The sequence below is a fragment of the Lissotriton helveticus genome, chromosome 1_1, assembly GCF_964261635.1.
Source record: "Lissotriton helveticus chromosome 1_1, aLisHel1.1, whole genome shotgun sequence".
Taxonomy (NCBI): domain Eukaryota; kingdom Metazoa; phylum Chordata; class Amphibia; order Caudata; family Salamandridae; genus Lissotriton; species Lissotriton helveticus.
In genome coordinates, this window is record NC_136057.1 from 1,602,787,811 (window position 1) to 1,602,815,414 (window position 27,604).

The following is a 27,604-nucleotide window of genomic DNA, read 5'->3' on the forward strand; positions in this document are numbered from 1 at the left end:
AAGTGCTTGTGCTCACTCCCCTAAATATTGTTGATTAGTACTCCCTTGTGGAGTGGTACACCATATACCCAGGCCTGTGAATTAAATGCTATCGGTGGGCCTGCAGCACTATATCCCAGGCCTCCCACTGCAACCTGAATGCAATTTTAAACTGCCATGTCAATTTGACATTTAAACCCCCTTGCCATGCCTTAAACTCCCCTTTTATTACATATGTCACTCATATGGTAGGCCCTAGGTAGACCTTAGGGCAAGTTTTATGCGTTCTGGTAGTAAAAAAAACCCTACATTCGTTTTTCACTTCTCTGAGGCCTATCCAACCCATAGGATAACATTGGTGATTCCTTATTACATCTAATAAGATGTAATTTCCAAATAGGAGCAAATAGCTATATCATGTTTGGCATTTATGGAATTGTAATGATAAATCATCTGTATTGCTAAAGTGGAATTTTTCATTATTATTTTGAAAATGCCACTTTTAGAAAGTTGGCATTTTCCTGCCCATAACTCTCTTGTGCATTCAGCCTGTCTTGGGTCACATGACTGTGTGTAGCTGATATAGTTTGTAAATTCCTCCCAGATAGTCACAAAATAGAGGGATTAGGTGGGCCTCAATGGACCATCTGCTAGCAGGATGGGGGGGGCGGAGCTGAGCAGAGCCCCACTTGAAACTTAATAGGGTGTGCTCTACCTTCACACAAATGACCTAACAAGCCCACATTGTCAGTGCAGCCGGCTTGGAGCCAGGGCAGGTGAGTCAGGAAATTCCATGCACTTCAAAGAACCTTTCTAGAAACTTCTCCCACCTTCCAAAAGAAGGGCACCAGGGTATAAATATAGGACCTTCAGACCCACTCTTTGGTTTACTCCTTGACCTGCGGAAGGGCTCCTAGAGGACTGCCTGCTGCTGTGACCCGCTATGCCCTGTGCAATACTGGTTTGCTGTACCTGGAAGGGCTGCTTTGCCACCTGGAGTCTGTCTTGAACCCTCAGAGCCAGCCCTGCTGTTCAGTCTTGTATCATCACCTGAACCTAGAACTACCAGAGTGACTCGAAGGGCTCGTTTGCTGACCTCCTCTTCAGAGCCACAGGGACACAAAAAGGCTCCCACAATTTTGAACCCCGAAGTGGACCCAGCTTGAGTGAGTCCTGAAACCCTAAGAGGTGTCCCACCAATTCATGACCCTTGGTTGTGGTGCTAAAGGTTCCCAGATGGCAAATCCTAAGATTGAGGACTTTAGCCCAAAAATCTTTCTGAGAACGAGGAGGCGACCAGGATCAACATTTTCAGCCATCTGCTCGAGGTGCATTGCTAGTCAGATTGACGGTGCAGTTTCTCCCTCTACATTCTTCTCCGCAGCAGCAAATCCTTTTCAGTGGTCTTTCGCGAAAGGGGTATCCGGCGTAGTGGAACGGTCTTCTGCTACAGTCCTTTGCCTCGTCCCGCTGGAGATTTTCGACTTCCATTTCTAAGACAAAGTCTGAACGTAGAAATCTTCACTGCGACTTTGACCCAAGTCCATCCAATGACCATGCATCTTCCTCAGACAATCTCCTGCAGGCTTGCCCCGCTGAACTTTACATTCTCACACTTTTTATCAGAATTTTTTTTTAAGTCCGAGGGTAAGCGCTGACCAGGCCCAATCCACGTCTTGTATCGGAACCAGGCTCCATCGCGGTCGAACATATCTTTTGACTTTGACTCGCTCTTGTGCAACTAAATGTCCACAGTTGGCGCTTTGATCTTTTAGGTGCTATTTTTTACTAAACAAGTTAAAAATTCACAAGTCCGGTTCTACTGATTGGATTTTTGTCGTTTTGGTGTCAAATAATTTAATAAAATGTACTCTATTTTTCTAAATTGGTGTGAGATGTTTCTTGTGTTGTGTTTTCACTTTATTACCGTTTGTGTGCTGCATAAATACTTTACACATTGCCTCTAAATTAAGTCTAACTGCTTTTTATGGCACGCTGTGCAGGGTTAACTTTAGGTTAAGGTGCAGAGGTGGCAGTCCACGTCAGTAGAGGATGATGGTGATGACATTGAGGAGGAGGGAGCACTGACAGAGGTTAAGGATAGAGAGGACCTAGACCAGGGTTCTGAGCTGCAGGAAGAGGTTACCTTAACCCCAGCAGGTTACCAGGATGACTTAAATGGAGCAGGGAGCAGTGTGTCTGCCAGGGGCCTGACCTCAGTAGAGGTGGGGGATGGGAAAAGGGAGAGGAAGCTCAATCTGGAGAAGGAGAAGGCTGAGAGAGCCTTAAAAGAGAAGAGGCTGGCCATGGAAGAGAGGACGATGGCCCATGAGCTTAGACTCAAGGAGCTGAACATAAAAGCCAAGCAAGTGGAGTTCAGCAATATTGTCAGTAGCATACCAGCAGTGCCCACTGGAGAGTCAATGTCCCGCATAGCTTTGTGAGCTTTGTGGTAGAATATGATATTTGTTAGACCTAACAGCCTTAGAACCTTCCCCCCAAATCTGCTTTTCTGACCTCGTTTTTGCTAGTTTTAGGAACCAGCACTCTTTACCATTGCTAACCAGTGCTAAGGTTCTTGTGCTCTCTCCCCTAAACGTAGTAATATGATCTCATTTACAATTGGCATATTTAAATTACTTATACACCTGTAGTACAGTGCACTATATGTGTCCAGGGCCTGTAAATAAAATGCTATTAGTGGGCCTGCAACACTGATTGTGCCACCGACTTAAGTAGCCCATTAACCATTTCTCTGGCTGCTATTGCAGAGCCTGTGTGTGCAGTTTACACTGCCATTTCAACTTGGCAAAATAAACCTTTTGCCAGACCTAAACCTTACCATTTTATACATCTAAAGTCACCCCTAAGGTAAGCCCTACACAACCTAGAGGACAGGGCACAATGTATTTAACAGGCAGCACATAGCCTTTCAAATTTTACATGCCCTGGTATTAAAAACCTCTCTCGTTTGATTTTCACTATTGTAAGGCCTATCTCTCTCATAAGATAACATTGGGATTTCCTTATTACATTTTATAAGTGAAATTATGAATGGGGAAAATGTAAAACTTTCATGTCTGGTGTCTCTTGGATCACAATTTGAATCCATACTTATGGTGAACTTGGATTTTAAATTGCTATTCTGGAAATGCCTCTTATAGATAGCATGTTTTTGCTTTAGCCATGTGGTGCCTGTAGCCTGTCCCTGATTACATGGCTGGGTGTATTTGGCAGTTGGACTTTGTGTATTCCTCCTAGACAGCCACATAATGGTAGCTTAGGTGTGTCTCAATGGGCCATCTCTGGCAGGGTGGGAGGGAGGAGCTGGGCACAGCCTCACTTAAACCTGAATATACTGTGTCCTGTCCATACACAAAGGGCTGCATACCCCCTCAATACCAACAGAGCTCCTCCTTTCACCCCGGTGTTGAATCCACAGTTATGATTTCCTAGGAAGTTAGCTCAATTCCTGACTTCTCACAGGTGGGAGAGCAGCAATATAACCGTTTTCTTGCCTCCGAAAAAGCGATTCTCCCTTCACAAGTTCTTATTAAGCTCTTGTATACCAAAACTAGCCTGCCTTTTGTAAGTCTGCACCAACCACTGCATCAGGAAATTTGTATGCTATTGCTAAGACTTTTTCATCCTTTATCTTGTAGATATATTGCAGCTTGAAGGAAACTTTGGAGGACTGTTGGGACCCTGACGCTGAAGCACGTCTCACCGCCATGTGTGCAGAACAGCGGCTTCGTAGTCTCATGGCGTTTAACAGCCCTAATCAGAGTCGCGACAAAACATTTCGGACTTCATTATTGTTGGAGGAACCCGATATGACAACAGTTTAGGGCTCCACCACAGAAGAGTTTGAAGTACCAAATATCCAAAGAGAGCAGGGATTGGACTTAGCCTGTCATCTGTTTAAAAAAAAAAAAAAGAGCGCTATCAGTGTTCACAGTTATTGGACACAGAGCTAAAGACTGATGTAAGGTGGTTGCCTGCACTGGTTGCACACTGTTGTACATTTTGTTATTTGATTTACTTTAAACCCTGTTATTTGGTTTAGGTTGTATTTCCATCCATTGAAATAAACCTGTTTGGGCAGTGCGTCTCTTGCTTTACAAAGAAAGAGAGGCAATGTGCCAATTCCAGAGAAAACCATCAAGTGTTTCCTGTGCAGCTGATCTGTGCATGAGTGTGCTTTGGTGTGGTTAACTCAGCATATCGCTGCTCACTTGCTGATTAGATTAAATATTTCATTGAGTTTCAGTCTTTGATCTACTTTAAAGGTCTCCCACTCTACCTCTCTCGCGTACTTTTAACTGAGGAAGATTTATAATGTTACCCATTTCTGGGAGAAAAGCTTTGAATTGCTGGAGCTAGACCAATTAAAAGGAGAGCTGACTGTGATGGAGCCGTGAGACTTAATTGTCACGAAGGCACACAGAAGCTGTTGAAATACAATAGATTTTGCTAAGCAGATCCCTTTAGCAACTAAAGTTCTGGCTAGAGATACTGTTTTGAGGAGTTGAGGCTTGCACGTCTACCTGTCCAGCACCTTTGTGGTAAAAACAGATTAGAGAATCATACTGTGACAATTTGCTCACTGCCGAACTTCCTATTTTAGTGAATGGTAAAATAGCGAGTGACACAAAGGGGAAGATTTTCTTTTGAAAGTACCTCATTAAGGGTCTGATGTTACAAGATCTCCAAAATGCGGTTGCAAATTGCGCACTCACTTTTTGAAAATGCAGTTTAATTTTGGAAACTAACTTGAGCACAAATGGGTAGTTTCACAAAATACTGAATCACAGACGGTCGCAGAATGACCTATATATTTAACATTCATTAGACAGGCTGTACTTTGGGACACCTGGTGATTTCCACAATCACATGGATGGCAGGCTGCAAGGATCAGCAGACCACCATATCTGTGTTTGTGTTAGAATAAAGAAAAGTTTTTTTTTTACATGCAGTCAGTTTTCCTTATAGGAAAAGGGACTACATATAAAAATGTTTTTTGTTTTTTTTTAAGTCTCACTGATAGTCAGCAGTGGTCCATAGGCAACTTTCTACTATTCGGGCTGAACTGTTCCTGTAGGGAGCAGGGTAAAGGCTGATTTGCATATGGCTGGATCCAAACTGGAGGGACGTGGCGAGCTTAATAACGATGTGTTAAACCCAGATATATGCGCCCTAAGTGTCTAAAGGTATGCCCAGACGTGGGTCTATTGTTCGCTGCATCACTGGATTAAAACTAGTCTGGCTGATATGGAGTGATACCCTGAAACCAGCGCCAGGATGCTTGTTTCCGGTCCAGGGAGAACATGGCTTGGCAGTAGAGGTTGGACTGTTTCCATGGGGATCAGGGTCAAGACTGATTTGCAAATGTCTGGGTCCAAACTGGGGTGACATGGTGAGCACAAATGATGGATTAAACCCAGATCTGTGACTGAGGGTGATTGTTGAAAAGTTTCTATACTCTGTCATTTTATTTTGTGATGTTGCAACTCTCTACTATCCCTGGAAGTCTTTTCAGCATTCACGTTTCCCTTTTGTGAAACAGTTGCCACTACAACTTGGGAGTCGGTAACTGATCAATAGTTTGCAACTGCAAATATAATTGCTAACCACTGTTTCATCAGGGTACCAAGTGCAGTTTGGAAGGGATGCTCACACCAAACTCCTTCCTGTTAGTGATATGTAATCCATTTCTATTGGCTCTCTACGCACTGAGGTGCATTCCTGTGTTCGGGAACTCAGGAAGGAAGTTGCGGATCTAGGCGAACGAGTGGACGTGCTGGAAAAGACGGTTGACGCCCACATGGAGGACCAGGAGCAACTCTGGCAACACATAGAATTTATATGGGCCCCTTGCCCGTATTCTCAATGTTATTGATTTTTTTAAAAAAGGTCCTGAGCCTTCCCACAACAAGCTAATATCGCTATATGTACTATGACACGTGGCCTGCCCACCAAGGGTTGTAGGCGACATGCTGTGTTCTAAATAGTCTGCTAATGACTTTTCACATTATTGGAGACACTTTGATGAAACGCGGCCGGCCCTAAATGGGTTGTGGGCTTAACGCTGTGTACATCTGGACCTATGTTTTACCCTTCATCTGGAAAATGAAACAGATTTCAAACAAAAAAACAGCAGTCACTAACATCAATCCCCAGCACCTCATACCTCCTTTATATGCTAGTGTCAGGGCATAGCCTTCACGTGGTAGTGCACACTTACCTGCTCCCGCTCAGAGCTATGTGGAGGCTTTGGAAAATGGGAGCTATTCAATCTCTGATCTGTCTTCGCTGCCAGGCAGATGATGGTTAATTTTTACATACCGGGGGGGGGGGGGCGCCTGGCGTTACAGCCGTTTTGGTCCGGGGTGTTGTCCTGCCTGGGTCGCATCCTGGCATGGGATATCCCAGCCGACTCCAGGCTGGAGCTCCTACGTAGCACAGAGGATATAGGGGGAACCAGTATAAGAAACACCTTTTATTTCTAGGGTTCCCCGTAGCTAAACGTGATATACTCTAACACTGGAAGGACTCGTCCTCACCCAGCGTCTCCAATTGGAAAAAGGCACTGGATAGATGCATGTCTGCAGAGGAAGTAGTGTTTCAGGCGAGTGGATGTCCACAGAAGCATCATAAGATCTGGTCTTGGTGGGCTGATTACAGAGGTATAGATTTGCCCGCTGTGTCGCATTCTGCTGCATGTGATCCCATTGAACAATTAGTGGTGAACACATTACCTGTTTAGTGTATTACTGCATATGAACTGTGGCTGGGAACTTCCTTGATGTATACTTGCAATGTTCCTTAAGTATGTATGGTGCACTTTAGGGGGGTGTTTTTTTCCGTGGTCTGATATTTTGCAGGCTTTTTGGAGTTTGTATAATACATCCAGAGATATTACTATATGTCTTTCCTTTGTATCTTTCTTGATGGGCTTTGCCTTCCTGGTATGCTGAAAATTCAATACAATCTGTTGTTAAAATGTAGCATGTGTCAGCCAGCAGCTTGTCCCCCAGGATCAGTGTCCAAGTGTCCATTCAGGGAGGCTGTGAGTCGCTCCCCACTTGGTCACTCAGCTTTGACCATTGCCACTCTGCGTCATCTGCTCGCCGCTCCTCGTGTTTTACCTCAGTGGTGATATGTGGTCTTTCCCCGCCATCCTATCAACACTGGTCTCCAGCCTTTGAGCCACTCTCAGGCCTTATCCGGGGCATTGAAAAACCATCCGTACCTTCACGCGTTCTAGGAAGATCATCATGTATCGCAGGTTGCATATCCAAAGCTTTCCCAGCACCTTGACACATATAAAATAAATGTAACCAGTCGCCCAGAACATTCAGTTTACAGCTATAACATTGACCTGTCACTCTTTTAAAATTACAAAAACAATGAAGGAGTATCCACTCAAAAACAGAGAGAACGTGAAAATGTGTTCCTCTGGATAAGGGCTCATGTGCTCAATTCAGCACCATGTGCCTCAGCCTGTTTTCGGATAATGCATATCCTTATAGAAGACCCCTCACTCACCAACCTAGTTGGTGACATGCTTCATCATCGGGGTCCCACCCCATAGGCCGAATGCCTATAGGGTGTGCTGCGACACCTGATTACAGTGGAGCTGGTTCGTTTTTCTTTTATATATACAGGGCGATCAAACAGGTGATTTAAAAAGGGCCAACACTACTCACTGCAAGTAATTTATTCTTGAGTGCTTGAACCCTTAATTAAAAACGTGTAGCACCTATGCCTAATTAGGTAGGCTTCGGTGGTATAATTAGTGTTTGATAAAAATAGCTAAGTGTGCTATGTGAGGTGTGATAAATGCTATAAGTTTAAAAAGGTCTACATGTTTCAACCATCATATTATTCATTGGTTTTCGTCAGGACCATGTTACTGAACTGGGTGGTCCACACACGCTAAGGTGCGTCCTGCCCTAGTCCAGGTTAGAGTGCACAAATTGTGGACTCGTGTAAAATAAGTGCTTATTCTTTTGTTCAAAGAAAAAACCTGTAAAAACAGGGAAACAAAAAACAAACAGGACGGGGTCACATACAGGGGTAGACAATACATATATGTCACATTTAACATACACAGCCATACCAAGTCAATAGTTGATGATAATCCTGAGTTTGGAACAGAGGGATTCATCTATTTGAGTTACATTGCTACAGTGCTATAGCAGGACTGTGGCTAGTCGCTACTCGAATAATGCCAAAGAAGTGGTGTCGACCTAGTTTTGGCATTTAGTGAATAGCTAGTGAAAAATAATCGGCGTGCTATGAGTGAGTGATCTCTACTTGAAAAAGGAGACGGACTCTTGCCGTCTTGGAAGTGCAGGTGCCCATGAAGCGGTAATACCGCAAAGAAGCGTAAGCAAAATACAATACCAGTCGCAATTCACCAAAAGCGACGTCACGACTGCCCACATATTCCAGCAGCCGTTCACTTCGTGATCACAAGTAGAGATCACTCACTCATAGCACGCCGATTATTTTTCACTAGCTATTCACTAAATGCCAAAACTAGGTCGACACCACTTCTTTGGCATTATTCGAGTAGCGACTAGCCACAGTCCTGCTATAGCACTGTAGCAATGTAACTCAAATAGATGAATCCCTCTGTTCCAAACTCAGGATTATCATCAACTATTGACTTGGTATGGCTGTGTATGTTAAATGTGACATATATGTATTGTCTACCCCTGTATGTGACCCCGTCCTGTTTGTTTTTTGTTTCCCTGTTTTTACAGGTTTTTTCTTTGAACAAAAGAATAAGCACTTATTTTACACAAGTCCACAATTTGTGCACTCTAACCTGGACTAGGGCAGGACGCACCTTAGCGTGTGTGGACCACCCAGTTCAGTAACATGGTCCTGACGAAAACCAATGAATAATATGATGGTTGAAACATGTAGACCTTTTTAAACTTATAGCATTTATCACACCTCACATAGCACACTTAGCTATTTTTATCAAACACTAATTATACCACCGAAGCCTACCTAATTAGGCATAGGTGCTACACGTTTTTAATTAAGGGTTCAAGCACTCAAGAATAAATTACTTGCAGTGAGTAGTGTTGGCCCTTTTTAAATCACCTGTTTGATCGCCCTGTATATATAAAAGAAAAACGAACCAGCTCCACTGTAATCAGGTGTCGCAGCACACCCTATAGGCATTCGGCCTATGGGGTGGGACCCCGATGATGAAGCATGTCACCAACTAGGTTGGTGAGTGAGGGGTCTTCTATAAGGATATGCATTATCCGAAAACAGGCTGAGGCACATGGTGATGAATTGAGCACATGAGCCCTTATCCAGAGGAACGCATTTTCACGTTCTCTCTGTTTTTGAGTGGATACTCCTTCATTGTTTTTGTAATTAATTCTGGGGACCAGGAGTTCTCAACTCACATTGATAAAGTGTAAAATCCCTTACTCTCTCGCTTTGTTATTTTAAAAAAAACTCTTTTAAAATTACCTGCCCACAAAGCTAATTTGTCCTATAGATTAAATAATGTGCCATTGTTCTAGCATTATTCTGCAAATATTGTTTTTTTTTATTTCACGTAAAAAATTAAGAATCACTAATGGATTTGAATTTTGACTCAGAACTCTATACCTCCCCACCCCAGTAGTTTGTTATTGGTTTTAAGGAAGCTTTGCAAATGATCGTAAAGCCGGCAATTCTGTTTCTGATTCTTATATCATTTCAATCAGAAAACAATTCTAAAATTCGGTTATATGTATATGTTTATTTCTGGTATTTCCTGCTTCCTCCCCTTCCCCCTCCCTTGCTTGCTTATTGGTATCTCCCTATTGTTCCTGGGAGACTGCTCTAGAATGTTGGCGATCTGGCAGTTGCTGTATTCCTGGTGGAGAGAGGAGACCGATGAATAAAGTCATTCTTGAGGAAACTTACTTTTGTCTTAATTTCATCACTGGCAACGATCTGTGTAAGTGAACAGAAGACCTCAGCTCCTCCCCTTTGGCATACCACTCCACCTACCTTCGTCTTTTACGTTGAACCCGCCACAAGGTACTGTTTTCTCCTTACTTCGCCAGCAGAGGTTCTGCCCTCTCCCTTCCTTCTCCGGCAGTCAACTCAGCAGTCGTCCTTCTCGCCTCATCATTACCAGTGGCTTTGTAAGGCTTTCCCCTCACTCCTTGGGCGGGGTTTCACTGCTGCTGGATCTTCGAACTCTGGGCGTACCCCTGATTCCCTCGATGTGTGGCCATTTTGCTGAGGACTTTCCGTTGGTGGGGTTCCGCCTACTCGATTCCATATGAAGGGGCGTACTCCAAGCCTCCCCTGGGGTGTGGCTATCCTGTGGAGATCACTCCTCTAGTCTCAGTGCTTCATGCATCGTGCGCCATTCATCCTTTCCAGCGTTTCAATTTACGGTGACACGCACACCTCATTATCAACTTCTTCAAGATTTTATGGTTTTGCCTTCATTCACTACCAGTGTGTCTATTCACGGTGACACGCACACCCCATTATCAGTTTCTTCAAACCTTTACGTCTTCGCCTACATTCACTTCCAGCGTGTCAACCATGGTGGCACGCACACCTCATGATCAGCTTCTTCAGGCTGTTACGTGCTTATCCTCAATTCCTTCCAGCGTATCAATTCACGGTGACACGCACACCTCATTATCAGCTTCTTCAGCATTTTACGTGCTTAGACTGCGTTCACCTCCAGCTTGTCATTTCATGGTGACACACACACTAAGGGGTCGATTCCGATCCTGTAAAAAAAACGTCCGTACGATTTGTATCCGGAGCCCTCTCCGTACGAATTGTAAACATGCCGTACGACCCGACGAGTACGATCCGGACCGGGGTATGAGGACGCGATTCGTACGTTCCACGTCAGGTAAGGCCAATTCGTACGGAAAAGCACACAATCACATACACACCGTACGGTCCGTACACCCCATGATCGCAGGGGTACGGTGTGTACCCCTGCGATCATGGGGTGTACGCACCGTACCCCGCGATCGCAGGGTGTACGCACCGTACACCCAGCGAACATGGGGTACGGTGCGTACACTTCATGGTCGCGGGGTACGGTGCGTACACCCCATGATCGCAGGGGTACGGTGCGTACCCCTGCGATCATGGGGTGTACGCATCGTACCCGGGGGGGCCGTTCCGTACCTGTTTCGAGGCAAACTCTGCTTCTCCGTATATTTTCGGGTCCCGTAAAAAAAGCGTTGTACGGTGCGTACCCGACACAAATCATACTTGCTGGGTCGTAGAAACCAGCCGCGAACCGTATGGATGTCGCGTACAGCGGGTTCCGAGGGAGATTCGTACGGGGGTTTGATTCGTACGGTCTCTGTACGATTCGTATGGAGTCCAGCTCCTGGTACGAATCGTACTTCGTCGTACGTACGGGGGACGTTGCAGGGTACGATTCGTATGGGAAAAACGCTCCGTACGGCTATTCGGAGCATTTTTTCCTGAATCGGAATTGACCCCCTAAATGTGTATCTTTTGGAACATTAATTTTCACTGTGACACGCACACCTTATTGCTATTTTCATCCCTGTAGGTGTCATTTCACCATCCCCTGCCTACACCTCCAGCATTTAATGTGATCGCCTGTCATCATCTCCAGCCTATCATTCCACAGTGACACACACACCTTATTATCATCTTCATCACAATTCAATGTGCTTAGCCAGCCTTCATTTCCAGTGTGTCATTTCACGGTGACACGCACACCTAACTGTTAATTTTGTTTTTGGTGCATTATATTTTCACGGTGACAAGCACACCTTGTTGCTTCGCATCCTACGTGTCATTTTATCATCACCCACCAGCATATGCAGTGTTTAACATGTCTCGCCTGCTCTTTTACAACATATCATATCACACGTTGACATGCACACCATATTTTTCTCTTTCTTCAGGTTTATTATTACTTCTCTATGGCCTACATTCTTAGGGTTGTCGTTTAAGGTTATATGCAGTGACAATTCTGACTTTACTCATTGCCATTGCTTTATTTTCTATTAGAGAGTAATTTATTCCCTGCTTTTTACCCTTTATACTATGATGGCAGCTACCAGTATGTCCCAACCTGCACCTTTCGTGAATGAATTTGGTGAACCCAAAATTCCATGGAAGGAATGGGAAAACATATTTGAATCATATTTAATAGCGATTGGAGGTGAGAAATTAAGTTCTACAAGAAAACAACATATCATTTTACACAGTTTGGGTCCTCATGGAAGGAAAATATTTGAGTGTTTACCGGAACCCGAGAATACATCCAATGACAGTGATACCGATGAGGAGGAGGAGTGTTGGGTACCCCACAAGTTACCTGCTTCTTGCGGAGAGATCTCGCAGAGACGACATGAGCTATCGCCCCCGCACCCACCAGATCCCAATCTGGAACCTATAACTAGGATGAAGATGGGAATGGGGAAGGTAGCTAAAAATGACAGGCTGGCGTCAGGAAGACCAGTGGAGGACGTCCCTCAGTTTGGAGTAACCGTGGGCAGCAGCTGGACAGGGAGACAAGAGAACACCATTACATTCAACCCAGACAACCCTCTTCTGACACTAACATACACTCATGCGGAAGTTTAGTGTTTACCTCATATCTGGACATCTTAAACCATCATAAGCCCTCCTGTGCAACCAAAGAAAAGAACACAAGAATAAGCGCTCCAGCGCGGTGTGGCAATGTCACGGAAAACACAACCAGCGCTCCAGCGTGGCATGGCAAGGTAAGGACAAGTACGACTACAAATGCTCATATGAGGCAATGCTAGTCTATATACAACACTCTAGCATGCGCACTTGCACTATAAAGCAGTATCAAGGGCAAAAGCAAGGCAAGCGCTCCTGCGCAATGAGACAACACACGGGCCATGCAAGGGTGAGGCAAGTGTTCCAGCGCTATGAAGCTGCACACGGGCAAAGCAAGGGTGAGGCAAGCGCTCCTGCACTATGAGGCTGAACCAGGAGCAGCCAGCAACTTAAGCGCTCCAGCGCGGAAATACTAGAATGCAAACGTGGGTACAAGAGGGCAGAGCAGCGCTTCTACGTGGGTCCGAAATTACTTTTCGGCGTTCTGAAAGGCGAAGGCGTCAGGTACAGGCGTCAATACAAAGCGCTGATCCGGAGGAAAGCCGCTGTTATGCAGATTCCCCCGGAAGCGCTAGTGACCGGTTAGCGGTTCCGGCAAGGAGGCTGGACCGCTAACAGCCAGGAAACCCCGGAAGTGAGGAGGCTCACTTCAGCATGAGTCATGGTTCCTGCACAACACAGGCATACCGGTGACAGGAGAACGGGGCTAACAGACGAACCATGACAGCACACCCTCCCAAAACAGAACCCCCACCCGTCACAGCAGACTCACACAGGGGTGGCAGGGCAAGGACTGAGCGGGTGACTAATATGGAAGGCGCAAACCAACCAGGAAGCGTGGCGAACATGAGACAGGGGCTCCTAGGACCTCTCCTCCGGACCATAACCCTTCCAGTCAAACAGGTAAAAGAGCCTCCCCCGGTACGACGGGAACCAAGTATAGCCCTGACCTCGTACTCAATGTGATCATCCCTAAGAACTGGAGAAGGAGGGGAAGACGCATTTCACTCTGGGTGACATGGAAGACAGGGTCTATCTTCATCTGAGGAGGCAACAAGAGCTTCATGGACAGCTGGTTAATCACCTTCTCGATCACATAAGGTCCCACAAAACGGGGCAGCAGTTTCTTTGGGCCGTGCACGTTGAGGTTCTGAATGGAGAGCCACACCCTGTCTCCTTTCATGTAGGTGAGTGTTGGACTTGGGCCTTTTTTGTAGGTTCACCCCCAGACTTTTTGCCTTTAGCCTTTGGCATGGTGGTATTGATTTTAGGCCTCTGCACACTTTAGCACTGTGGCCTGCCCTCCCATAAGAATGCATGGGGGATATGTGTGTCCATGGTAGTTCCTGATATGTGGGGAGTGCAGGGTCTAGTTTGGTATGTGCGAACTCGTGAGGATAAATGCTGCGCGATGGTGTGCTCAGATTTATTGTGTCTAGTGGAGAAGTGCCACTTTTAGAAGTTGGCATTTCTGTGTGCTGTGAGATGTGAATTGCCTGTCTGGCTGGTGAGTGACAGGGGCTGGCTGGTGTGGTTGGCTCCAGGAGCCAGGATGAGTCTGCCTGGTGGTGAATAGGGAGATCTGCGTGTAGATGGGAGGGAGGAGTTGCACCTGGGGCCTGAATAGGGCTGTGCCTTCCCTCCACAATGCTGGCTCCACCCCCTGTGGTGTGTCTGATGTCCCTGGCCTGCCTTGTGAATAGAGAGGGGAGCTGAGCAAAACAAACTGTTCCAGAACCAGTTGTATCTTGTTCTCCCCTTGCCTGCACCTTTTAGACAAAGGGTTTTGTGGTATAAATATAGGGGCTGTGACCCCATGTAAAATGTTCTTGTTCTTGGACTAGAATCTACCAGGGGCGTGCTGCGGCTGGGACTCAGGGGAAGGCTTGCCTCCCTGGGCCCTGCCCTGCCCCTGGATGCCTGGAGGACTTCTTTCTTTCTAGGGCCCTTCTGCCTTGCCTAGGATGACTGGGGGACTTGCTTTGCAGGGAACTGCCGGCTCCATTTTCTTGCCCTAGAAACCTTGGACTTTATTACCCTTAGCGCTTGGGAGCGCTTTATCTTAATTAGCCCCTCATTGCTGCATTTATAATGGCAGCGCGGGTGCCCACCCCACCTATTTTAATATTTTACATAGAGGGAGCCTACTCCGCTTTATGGTGCTTTTATGTCAATTGCTCGGGTGCCCACCCAGCTCATTGTTCATAATTACAGGTGCCCACCCCGCATTTTTTTAGACCTTTATCGCGGGTACCTACTCCGCTTTATATTTTGATTTCAGAGGGAGCCTACCCCTCGTTTGCCCCGAGAGAAGTGAGCACCGCCGCGGCTTCAGCAGTCTTTTTGAAAACGTTGCCGGGCCGCTGGAGATGCGACCCGGAAGTCAGGCAACCTTTGTGGGACGTAGGCGTGGCCTCGTAAGGCCTTAGGGAAGTCCTGCCCGCTGACCGGAAGCCATGCTGAGCCACGCTAGTCTCCTTTGGGGAGGAGAGAGGCCGCCCGGAGAGAGAATCATGGCGCCTGCCTGCACAGGGCTCCCATGACAGAGGGCGAGCCCGCAGGCGCCACCAAGTGCAGCGTGAAGCCGGAGGGGGCTCAAGGCACATTGCCGGTGCCTTCCCCCACCGCGTACAAGGAAGGGAGTCCCCGAGGAGCGGGGCTCTCCGGTGCATGCCGAGTCCCGCAGCACGGAAGGAGCACCCCCTGAGAAGTCCGGTGAGTGGGGGCTCCATGTTGCTTGGTGCCTGATAAAGGCACAGTGCCAGTTTTGCGTTAAGAGCGACCCCGGATGGCAGCGGGCCGCTCCAACAGGGGGCATGTTTATTCCTAGAGCCTCCGTGGCTCCAAGGAGGCCCCAGGTGTTTCAGGGCCCGTGTTGTCCCCAGCTTTTGTCCCCCAGAGCCTAGATGGCTCTAACATTTGACCATGGTTATTTAAAGGGCCCAGTAGGGTTCTCAGGGGTCTGTGCTACCCCAGCCTGCGCATAGTTAGTTGAGGAGCCAGTGTGCTCCCTGGCACATGTTTATTTTTAGAGCCAGGTGGCTCCAACATTTGGCGTATTTTGTCTAAAGGGCTATGGAGAGCCCATGCCGCATTTTCACTTCTACCCCCAGCTGCCCAGCAAGTAGTCGGCACCTGCACCGTTTAGGCCTTACTTTCTTTTAGGGGTCATGTTTTTAATCTAGGAGTGAGACGCACTCCTTCACCCCTACCTTTTCCTGCACAGCTGCGCAGCACTTAGTGCAAGGAGCATCGTTTAGGCCTTCATTGAGACTCCCAGCTGCCCAGCAAGTAGTGGGCAGCTGCCACGTTTAGGTTTGCGCCTAGTGCGCCCCCGTGACTGTCGCTGCATTGGCAGCCTGCCCTGACTTTGGACAGAGGGCATTTGAGCCCCTTATAGATGGCCAGTTGGCCCAGGGGACTATTAGGTTTGTAGGGAACAAGGCCCTAGTGTACTTTTTATAGGTGCTAGGAAATGTGATGTTTATAGTATGTGTTATGCACCTTGATTTATGCTTATAGATGTGCTTTTAATGCTTGTTAGGTTTTACCTATTGTCTTATGTTTTATTGTGATTCTCTACTGTGGTCTAGGTGTGATGTATTCCCCATCTCAGGTTATGTTATTTTCTTTCCTAATGCGAGTTATGTTTAGAAGATGATGGTCTACCAGACTTTAGCTTATGAAGTTGGCGCAGAATAGAGTTCTCGCCTAATGGGATACTGGGCCTGTTATGATTTATGGTACAGGTTGACAATGAGTATAGTGTCTGCCAGTGATTACTGGCTGTGTTCTAAGTTCCTGATATAGTCTTTCCTTTACTAATTTTAACACGTAACAATTTTGACAGTGGCCCACGTGACCCTATCCTTTGTAAATACTCCCCTCTAAATATTGCCCGTGCTAGTTGGCACAATGTATATTGTGTGATTACTATCTAATATGTTTTACTATAATACAAAGGCTATTTTTATATATAACCTTGTGTGGAGTTCCTTTTGTGGTGTGCCTAGTATGTTGTTACTGTGTGTGTTGTGCAAATGCTTTACCCATCGCCACCGGGATAAGCCTGACTGCTCGTGCCAAGCTACCAAGGGGGTGAGCAGGGGTTATCTTTGGCATGTAACTCCCAAGCCCTGACTAGAATGGTGGTCTTTGCCTGGCTTTGGCGCAAGCCTTAGCCAACCAGAGATCCCCATTTCTAACAGTGGGCTCCTCCTTCCTGCAGTTGTTGGTGTATTGCTTAGAGTACTCTTTGGCCTAGGTTAGTTCAAACCGGGCCTGCTGCCAGAGGGTGCAGAGCCTGGCATGGTAAGCCTGAACCGTGGGCAAGGGACTGTTCTGTGGTTCTTGCCATGGCATAGTTCTGGGATGTTTGCCCTGGAGGCAGTAGAAGGGAGACATCCCGATGGCGGAATGCTTGTTGTTGTTGACTGGGTGTGAGTGTTTGATTGGTTCAGATGCTCCATCCATCACCACCCCCTTTTGTACTGTACCGCTTTGTTCGCTATAAGTTGGCAGGGTATGCTCAGACGTGAGTCCCTTGCTCACTTTGCCACTGGATTCAAGCAAGCCTGGCTGAAGACGGCTGAAATGCCAGAAACCGGTCCTAGGAAGCTTGCTTCCGGTCCAGGGAAGGCATGGTTTGGCAGTTCGGGCTGGGCTGTTCCCATGAGGCACAGGGTCAGACTGATTTTCATATGGCCATGTCTGAACTGGGGTGGCAGAGTGGGCTAAAGAACGGTGATGGATTAAACCCAGATCTGTTGACTGGGTGTGAGTGTTTGATGGGTTCAGATGCTCCATCCATCACCACCCCCTTTTGTACCGCGTTGTTATAAGCAAATTCCACCATCCACAACTATTCTGCCCATTCCTTTTCTGCCGACAGAAGCAACAACGGAGATACTGCTCAATGGTGTGGTTTGTTCTCTCGGCTTGGCCGTCGGTCTGAGGGTGGTATGCTGATGACAAATGAACGTCCAACTCCATGGCCGTGCACACCTCATTCCAGAAACGAGACACGAACTGCGAACCCTGGTCTGTTATCACCATAGACGGTATGCCATGCAGTCTAACCACGTTTTGCAAGAACACCACTGCCAGCTCGGCTGCCAAAGGTAGTTTCTTCAGTGGTACAAAATGAGCTATTTTTGTGAGGTGGTCCACTATGGTGAGGACAGTATTGTACCCTCAAGCGGTGGTTGGCAATTCCACTACGAAATCCATGGAAATGGTGTGCCAGGGATGAGGAGGAACAGGAATGGGATGTAACAGCCTAACGGACGGCCCAGGCTGGTTCTTTCCCTGGGCACACATGGCACAACGCGCAATATGGGCCCTAGTGTCGTCCTCCAACGTGGCCCAACAGAAATGTCTCTGTAATAGTTCCACGGTCTTGTGATATCCCGGATGGTTGGGCAGAACATGGTCGTGACACATATACAAGGCCTGCTGTAGGCGGGCTGCCAGAGGAAGGTAGTACTTGTCTTCTTTGTACAAGAACCCATTCCGTGTGGTTACATCTTTGTGGTACTCTACCAAGGAAGACGGATCGATTTGTGCAATGACATCATGGAGATGGTTGAGGAATTCAGAAGACAGAACAACACCCTGAAAACACTGCTCGAGAATGATGGGCAATGGCTCAGTGGCGAACACAGAGTCGTCGGTGTCTTCAAGGTGGGATAGCGTGTCGGCCTTGGCGTTCTCCTTTGCTGGTTGGTACATGATGCGGAAGTCGTACTCGTTAAAGAACAGGGTCCATCGAATTGTCTGGATGTGAGGGCACGGGTTGAGCGAAGGAACTGCAGGTTCCTGTGATCCGTATAGATGATTACGGGATGTTTGGCGTCTTTCAGGTAGTGGCGCCACTCTTTGAACGCTGTCTTGATGGCCAGGATCTCTCGGTCTGAGATGGTGTAGTTGCGTTCGGCTGGTAGATGTTCCCTGGAATAAAACGCTACAGGGTGTAGGAGACCCATCCCAGCGTCCCTTTGAGACAACACTCCTCCCAGAGCGTCCTGCGATGCATCGGCCTCCACAGTAAATGTGTGGTGAATCTTCTTTTCAGCTCCTGAAAAGCGTGCTCAGCTTCCGTATCCCAGCAGAAGTGGACCCCCTTGCGTAGTAAGTGAGTGATGGGAGTAACAATCCTGGAGAAGTCTGTGATGAAGCGGCGGTAGTAATTGGCAAATCCCAGGAATCTCTGGGCGTGCTTCTCGGTGGTTGGAGATGGCCAGTGCAAGATAGCTTCCACCTTCTTGTTGCCCATTTGGATACCAGCTGGAGTGATGACATGTCCCTGGAACTAGACAGACGGTATGACAGATGCTCTGCTACGAGTCCCAAAATGAGAGGCAGGCCGCCGAACACAGAGTGCACGAAATTCGGGAAGATGCCCAGGACTGCTTCAAAGGGTGCTAACAGTCCCGAAAAAATTGTCTTAAATACATGTGTGATGCCACTGGTATCAGACATCTTTAAGATTTGACTTAACATTTCTACGAAATTCACGGGGCAATTTGTTGATAATAATGCATGTATCTCTGCTGCTGTCCTTGCGACTTGCAGATCATACGTTTCTTTAGACGAGGTTAAAGGCACAGTTATTTGTAAAAGAATGGACTTCATTCAGCTTAAAGTATCAATTCGATTAGAAGAGATATTCAAAGAAGGCCATATCGTCGCCTCCTTGTCTGGTTTGCTGTTTGGATACAATACTTGCTTACAGCAAGTGACCCTGGATGTAACACTGATGAGATAGGCCGTTCCTGGCAACATGCCACAACAGCTGTGGTCACTTAACATAACGTAGCTGCCGTTGGAAAGTTGTCTGAAAAAAGGCTCTATTTGTGTAGCAGGGGTGCCGTGCAGGTGGCATGAAAGTTTATTTGATGAACCTTCGCAGGCTCCATGCAAGTTAATTCCTTTACACAGAATTGTACCGCTCAGTGAATTTTTACAGTTGTTACCACTAAGAAATACCTCTTTTTTCCCCCCACTCCAACATCTATGTGTGTAAGGTAAATTCCAGGTTGACTTGATGTACCCTTTACCCAACCTTTCATACAGGCCCGCTGGTATGTGCTTTTGGCAATATTGAAACTGAAAAGTCGTTATCGGAATTGTAATGGTGCCATGTATTATCCATTCAATTACAGGTTTTTCGGAGACTGTCAATGGTAATCTATCTAGTTTTTCAATGCTCAGCACCGTATAGTCTGCCCCTCTTTGTGCCAAAGAGATTTGTTTATCTGTAAGGTTAAAGACAGAAAACAATGACGTTGTGTTGATAAGACGCCATGGCACGTAGCCTGAAAGGAGATTTTGTAACGTCCAGCCTAACTGTACAATAGAACGTAATTGGGACTGGCCATGTTGTAACATTAGCATATCCTGTTCTATTATATCAATAGCAGATGATACAATACTGTCCAGTGAATAAATTCTGGAGGACAGAGTCATTAACCCATTGTCCACTACAGACAGTGTTTTTTCTAAATTAATACGATCAATTTCTCGTATTTTTTTAGCAGTTTCAATTTGTGTTACTTTCCAAGCTTCGTTGTAAGCAGCATATATACCGGCGTATATGAAACGTTTTTGGCGCTGTTTGCGAGGTCCCAATAAGAAATCTCGCAAGTCAGCACCTTCTTTAAGTAAGGTCAAGTGTTGCTTAATTTCAGGTAGTGTGGATTTCTGTAGCCATTCCAGGCATAGTTTTCCTACACTGTATGTTGTTATTATCCCTGGATGTTGTCTCTGGGGATATCTTGGGTCTGGCCTGTTCTGTTTGAACCCCTGTGTTTTGTTCAGGAATCTATCTTGACAGTTATTAGTGTCTGTGGGCCAGTACTGCTGCCTTTTGACCTTCTGAGAGACCGCTTTGAGCTGGCGGGGGGAGACTTCCTCCTTCATGCGGCATTAACGACGGCGATCCGCAGGCACTGGAAGTCGGGCATGACGGAGCCGCCACTGTCTCTGGGCTGCCAGTACGTGGTGAGGATGGCGGGGACGATCAAGGCGGTCACGTGCCTATACAGACGCATGGTCTCGGAGACGGTTACCCCACTGCTGAACCTGAAGGCGAAATGGGAGGCGGACCTCTCGACGGAGATCCCTGAAGAGGCGTGGAACGGCATAGTGGCACGGGTCCGCAACGGGACGCGCAACGGTAGATTTCAGCTGGTACACCTCTATGTCCTACACAGGGCCTACCTGACCCCTGACAAATTGCATAAATATTTCCCGGCCCACCCGGCGGCCTGTCCGCGATGTCCGGCGGACTTGGCTGATTTCCAGCACATGTTCTGGTCCTGCCCAGAATTGGGTTCCTTTTGGCGGGAGGTAGTGGACAGCCTGAGGGAGGTTACGGAGAGAGACTTGCAATACACCATGGCACATTGCATCCTACACTGGTTCCCACACACATCGAAGAACAAGATTACTGGCAAGTTCCTGGACTTGGGTCTACTCCTAGCGAAGCGGGCCATAACATCCCAATGGAAGGCGAATAAGGGCCCTGCGGTGGAGAGGTGGAAGGCCGAGTTTCTCAAGTGGGCCCGATGTGAGGGAGAGCTCCGTATGCAATCTGCACTTAGGGCAGACAATGACGCGGCTCTAGAGAGGGCCAGGGCGTGGGAGGGGTTGGTCTTGGACTTCACACTTTTAGACCTGGATGAGGAGGACACCCCAGAGCATAGCCCTGCTCCAGCGGACCAACCGCCTGATGAGATGGGGACCTAGTCCCCCTTCCTAGTTCCCCTAATTCCTAGGTGCTGACTGCAAGATGTTTGTTGATTGCTCCTGATGGTCTGACTCGGGTCTGGATTGGTCGGGACGGATGTGGATTCGCCCTGGTGATACGTTGGCACGTCTGGGGGAGGTGGGGGGCAGAGTTAGGGGCAGGAGGGGTAGTTCTAGAGGGGGGTGGGGGTTGGGTGGGGTTGAGAGGGTTGAGTGGGCGAGGGGTTGTTGTTCAGCACTAAAGAAGAAGAGCTACTGATCCTACTGGACACTGCGCATGGGGGGGAGACCGGGAGAACCGAAAAGTAGCAGTGCCATTTCCCAGACATCTGGGCGCCAAGGAGTCAGGCTGTATCTCCTTACACAAGATTTAATCTACTGTTGCGCCGCTCGACCTCCGGGGTGTGAGCTAAACGGCTGTGTGGCACATATACTGGGGATTAATAGTTATAATGGGCAACAGAGGGAATGATGCAAATGCTTTGATTGTACCACCTACCTTGCTGCAATAAAAAAATATTTACAAAAAAAAAAAAAAAATTGTGTCTGTGGGCCAGATCAACCATTTTCTCCAATCAGGATTAGTTCCATTTTGGTGTAAAATATGGGATACGTCTATCTTCACATCTGTAGTGCTATTACTATCAGGTATGGGCTTTGGTATAGACGGTTTGTTTAAGTCCTTTATCCTGGCTAGGCCAAGACAGGTTGTTTGTTGAATGGTGTCATTCAGGAACATTATCTGTTCTGGGATCATGCAGGCTCTGAATAATGATTCTAAACCTTGTACCTGCCAGTCTTTTGTACCCCAGACAGTTTTTGTCTCAATGTTGTTTTTCCAAAATTCAAAACCAAATATAGACAATTTTTCATAAAATTTTGTAGAATATATCAGTTTAGTATTTGCCAACATGTTTTTCATTCCTGTTTTATTTATAATCTTAAAATAAAACATTTCTGGATCAGTGATATTAAACCCTGAGAAGTATGGGAATTTCTCATAAAATGTTTTCGAGCTGCCTGTTGGCGGTGTTGGACAATGTTCCCATTGATTATACGTGAAAACATTGCTAGGATTAGCAGATTTATGCAAATAGTGGTGCCCATAATGATTAAAGCAATACATTTCTTCATAATCTGATGAACCTTCTAAATATTAATTTTCAGCAAATTTTGCTGACATTTCTAAATCTGACATCATATTATTAATAGTTTCAAAGTCCCAATCATCAGAGAAAGTGCTAGGTGATACAAAGTAACTTAAAGAAACCTTGAACTGATGTGGATATTTCAAGACTTCAACCGGGCCATAGATGTCGTAATCAGTAGCGTCCCATGCTACACCACCAGGTATAGGAATGGCTGTGATGTTTACCTATGATAGTTCTCTTTTTTCAATGTGAGAAGATCTGTGAGGCTTTAGAACCAAGTTGATTTTCAGACTTGCTGTGTCCATTGTACTGTATTTTCCATCAATCATTCTTCCCAAGCTTAAAACCAAAATGAGCCAGAGTAGGAGGAAAAGTACACCTAACACAATCCACAATTCAATCCATGGTGAAATCAGATATGTTTCTCCAAGTTGATGAAAGAGTTCAGTTATTTTTTCTTTGAAAGTTTTATTTTCTGGCTTTTCTTCATGTTCACTTGGATCTTCAGAAAAGTCATCGAAATTGATGAAGTAGCCAGATGCAGTTCTGTCAATTGTTGGAATTGCTTCCGGATTTTCATTAATCTTTGCATTTGTATGGTCAGATGCTACATCATTGTAGACAGGAATTTCTTGACAAGCTGTTGCAATTTGGATTTCAAGAGGCACAAGTTCCATGGCTTTGTTGCATAGTCCTTCTTTATTCACTGCAGGTTTATCAAATGTGATTAGTCTCTCAGTTTGAACCTCTTTAATTTTAGCAAGGTTTGGTCTACTGCTACATCTTGGGAGTCCACTGGGCCTACTACTTATTATTGGCCACATGATTGTGGTTTTACCAGGTCGATTGATACAACTCTGTTCTCCTTTTTACCAGCAAGGGGCGGTAGTTCTACTGATCTTGTTCCGCTGATTGCTAAGACAGGTACTGCTTTCCTGTAAGAAGGCCCAAATTCCTTCTTCACTGCGATCTTTTCTCTGACCAAATCCCCAATCTTTGGAATCCAGACAGGTCTTGCTGGGACAGGTGGTTTTTCTTCAGTGGCCGTTGGCTTTAGCTTTGTGTTACTTAGACTTCTTCTTGTCTCATTTAAGTCCTGTAAAACAGCCAAACGATCTTTGCTATCAAAGGTTTTTTGTTCCACCACTGAAGTCTAACTATCGAGGTCTTTGATTATCATTCTTGTACCAAACAAAAGTTCATACGGAGTGATTCCACCCAGAGAATGTCTTGGCAGAATATTAAGACTACGTTGGACACTTATTAGATGTTTGACCCACCCATCACCCGAACCTAATACCCTTGCTGTTATAGATTGCTTTATGTCACGTTTTTTTCTCTCCACTACCGCATTTCCCTCAGGATGGAATGGACTAGAGTACCGCAATGCAATGCCCAAGCTGGCCATGGCCTCCCTGTAAGCTCGAGAGCTAAACGCAGGACCTTGGTCAGAATGTAGCATGCCAATTGCGTATGTGCCGATAAAGACTTGCAAATCTTTTATAACAGTTCTGGCGTCAGCCGAGCGCTGGGGCCACATCCAAATGAATCTCGTCTTAATATTTATGAGATCGCTTCTTTCCGTGTGGACGTCTGCGTGTAGATAGCCTAATGCTGTCTAATAGAGGTGTCTGGGCTGGTATCTGGTCCAGTTCACAACTGCGATCTCTGTTGCAGTCCTGACAATCTAATGCAAAGTTATAAACATGCACACTCATCCCCGGCCACCAGTATTTTGATTGCAATTCTATTAGAGATTTCAAAATCTCTTGGTGCCTCATACCCATTCCCATGTGTGCTTCTTGAACCAAGTAAGCCCTCCGGTTCGTGTTTGGGATTACTCTGTCCCCCACTCCAGGGATTCGAGCAAAAGAAACGGAGTTCGCATCACTTATGTATGTATTATTGAGTGGATATTTTAGAGGTAATGCCGCATAGTCGCCTTTTAATGAGGCTTTTACTGGCAGCATGGTTTCTCCATCTATTTGTTTTTTAGCCCGCTTTTTTGTAGCTACGGAAGCCGGTTGAACAGCTGCCGTTGTGGCTTTGTTAGCCAATGAAGTCCCTGCAACGTGAACGCCATCACGTCGAAGACTCTGCATATGTATCACGTGAGTCTTTCGTAGTTCTTTCTGTAAAAGAACTACTTGATCCCATAGTTTTTATGCTTTATTGTGACACCTGTCTCATCTTTGTAACCGTTTTTAATCCAGGTCTGCATGAAATCATTGTAAGACTGGACGCAGAAATGCGAGTCGCACACTATTTGTGTGGGGAATTCACGATCGGCATTCTCAAGCGCCATCTTTAAAGCTTGTAGTTCAGCTCGCTGAGCTGTACAGTTTCTGAGTGATTCAGTTTTGGTGACCATTGGTCTAAATTTACCTATGCGCCAGCGACCTTTAACAATCGCGCATGCTGCATTGTAAACTTGTTTATCTACAACGTAGTGTTGTGCAGATACGTCTGTGTAGATTACACAGGCGTACTGTTTGAGAGGCAGAATTTCGATCGACATAGGACATTCATGTTTGTATTCTAGATGTTCTAGCTTTTTCATTTTGGGATCAAATGTGTGTATCACGTCTGTTGCAGCAAGAGAATTAACCCATTGTATCCATTTTGGATCTAATGCCATGGCATTTGGAATGCTCGGTCTTGTTACTGCCTCTAGGGCAGGTACCGGTGAAACGATTATTATACGTTTACCTTGTGCAAGGGCTCTTTCTTTTGCTATAGCAGTTTGGAGCGCAGTCCGAATTTTTTCAGTAGAACTGAATTTCATTTCAGCTTGTGTGTACAAGTGGGATTTATAAGCTATTGGTCCCGTTTCTCCCTCATTAAAGGTCAGCTACGTAAATCTGCATCTTCCTGGGATGACTCGGATTACAAGGTTGCGTTCGTTTGCGCGTGTTTGCAGTTTTGTTTTAGTTAACATGTCTGTTTGTATTGATCGTAAAAATTTTGTGTGTTTCTGTGTCCAATTAATTGGTTTGAAATCAGGTTTTATGAATTCGTAGAGGGGTTTAACCCCCTCTGCGTAGTTTAGAATGTAAGTTCTTCTGAAATTCAGGAAACCTAGAATTGATTGTAAGTTTTTCAGCGTTTTTGGAGCTTGGAGTACTGCACACATCTCTAAGAAGTTGTCTGCTAGGCTTTTGCCTTTACTTGATAACTCATATCCTAAAAATAGGACAATGAGGTGGGCAATTCGTGATTTTTTAAAGTTGAATTTGTACCCTTCAGATGCGAACCCAAGTATAATGGTGTTCACTCTTTTCAAGTGTGTCTCCAGGTCATCGTCTGTAAGATAGATGTCATCGACATAAGATGATGCCTCATCATCATACATTTGTAGTAATTCTGTTACCCTGGCTGAAAATAATCCTGGGCTGTTCTTGAATCCCTGGGGGAGACGATAAAATTGCACTGGGCCCCCATACTGGAGAAAGCGGTCAAATAACTGCTTTCTGGTGCAATGTTTTGACAGAAGAAACCATTTGAAATATCTAATGTCGTTTTATATTTTTTGCGCACAATGTTATTCATTTTGCAACAAGAGTTTAGGTGTCTGTAATCCAAAACTAGACGATATGAATCGTCTGGTTTGGAGACAGGAAACAAAGGGTTGTTCATTTGTGAGGTGCATGTTTCAATCACCCCCTGGTATTCAAGTTGATCTAAGATCTCCCTGCCTTGTTTTTTAGCTTCTTGCTTAACAGGATACTGCCTCTGTGCAGTAGGTTGATTTTGTAACTGAATTTTATGGTGAGGAGAATCCTCATCCCATCCTACATTATTTTAATATAATGCAGGGGCTTGGGCCACTGCCCATTTTCTAGCATATGTGTATTTTTTATGAATTGGAATGTGATTTGAGAAGGCAGGCATAATCATTTATTCGCCATGTGGGCACTCCCTGACAAACTCTGGTGGCCAGTCTTTCTCTGCTAGAAGGATATCATAGCCTTTAGATAGATTCTCCCTAAAGAGACCTCTTATTTTCCTAGTTTTGTCCCCTTCTATACGTAATGTTATTTCATATAATTTATGGGGTACACTAACTCTGGTATCTGCAGTTCCCACCTGAATGTATTAATTCGTGTCCACTGTCTCCAGAAGATTCATCAGGATCTTGCGAGCTATGGTCACTTCTGCTGCGCTGTCTAGCATGTCTGGGCCCATTCTCCGTTCTTGAGTTGTGTCCTCAGAATCCTCGGCATGTTTTATTTTAATACTAGCTACCTTCTTTTTAGGAAATTGTAATTTTTTACTTTGATGAGAAGGTTCCTTGTCTTTGGACTTGACGCGCTCTTCTTTATGTTCTGACCGTCCTCTTCTTTCCGATTTCTGTGAGGAAGTCTGAAAAGATCGAGAGGGACGTGTATCATTATCTTGATATCTGTCAGGTTTTCTTAAATTGTCCCTATCTCTAAGGTTGTATCTTTTTTCAGAGAGCTCCCGTTGTGGAGACCTGTCCCCCCGTCCTGGAGATCTATTTCTCCGTTGGGGAGACCTTCCTCTGGACTGAAACTGTTTTTCTCTGGGAGTGGTTTGTTTATTACCCTCCCACTTCTTTTTTGGAGTAATGAGATTATTCTTAATAAAGGTTTTTTCAGGATTTCCAGTTAGTTGTGGTTTTAGTGGTTTCCCACCCAAACTATCTCTACCTAATTCTTCATAGCACTTCTCAATTATTCTGGCAAGTTCAAAAGGTTGGTCTGTTATTTCTGTTTCTTTTCATTTTTGGCGGATCGCCACAGATGCTGCTTCACCTTTTATGTTGGCTAGTAGTAAAGCCGAGACTTGCTTAAAGTCTTTCGGTAATTTCATACCTAGATTTAAAGCAGGCTCCGGACCGTATTCATTTTGAATCTGTCTTAGTACGTCTGGTATACCCGCCATAGACGGAGCACCATGTGTTTTTGTGTATATTGAAGCAAAGACTGTTCCCCAAGTGTCACAGTCCTCCACATGTGGTGCGATCCCCATTGATAGACAGATTGTCAGAATTCTGTGTTTTTCATGAGGTGTACTATCAGGAAATACTGCCTCTATTTGAGTAATTTTTTGAGCTAACCAGAACTGAATTTGTT

The 27,604-nt window shown here is 45.8% G+C and overlaps 1 protein-coding gene across 6 annotated transcripts in view; it reads left to right on the forward strand.

The window, feature by feature from the left end:
* Positions 1-27,604, forward strand: part of AMHR2 (anti-Mullerian hormone receptor type 2) — a 1,194,741-nt gene that overhangs the window by 1,016,391 nt on the left and 150,746 nt on the right. For 5 of the 6 annotated variants that reach the window (XM_078687663.1, XM_078687707.1, XM_078687671.1 and 2 more), the window contains one exon: positions 3,642-4,140. The exons of the other annotated variant lie outside the window; for it this stretch is intronic. In XM_078687663.1, the coding sequence (XP_078543789.1) occupies positions 3,642-3,827 (186 nt within the window). In that variant the 3' untranslated portion in view covers positions 3,828-4,140. Of the gene's footprint in view, positions 1-3,641; positions 4,141-27,604 lie in introns of those variants that run through there. 6 annotated transcript variants of the gene reach the window in all.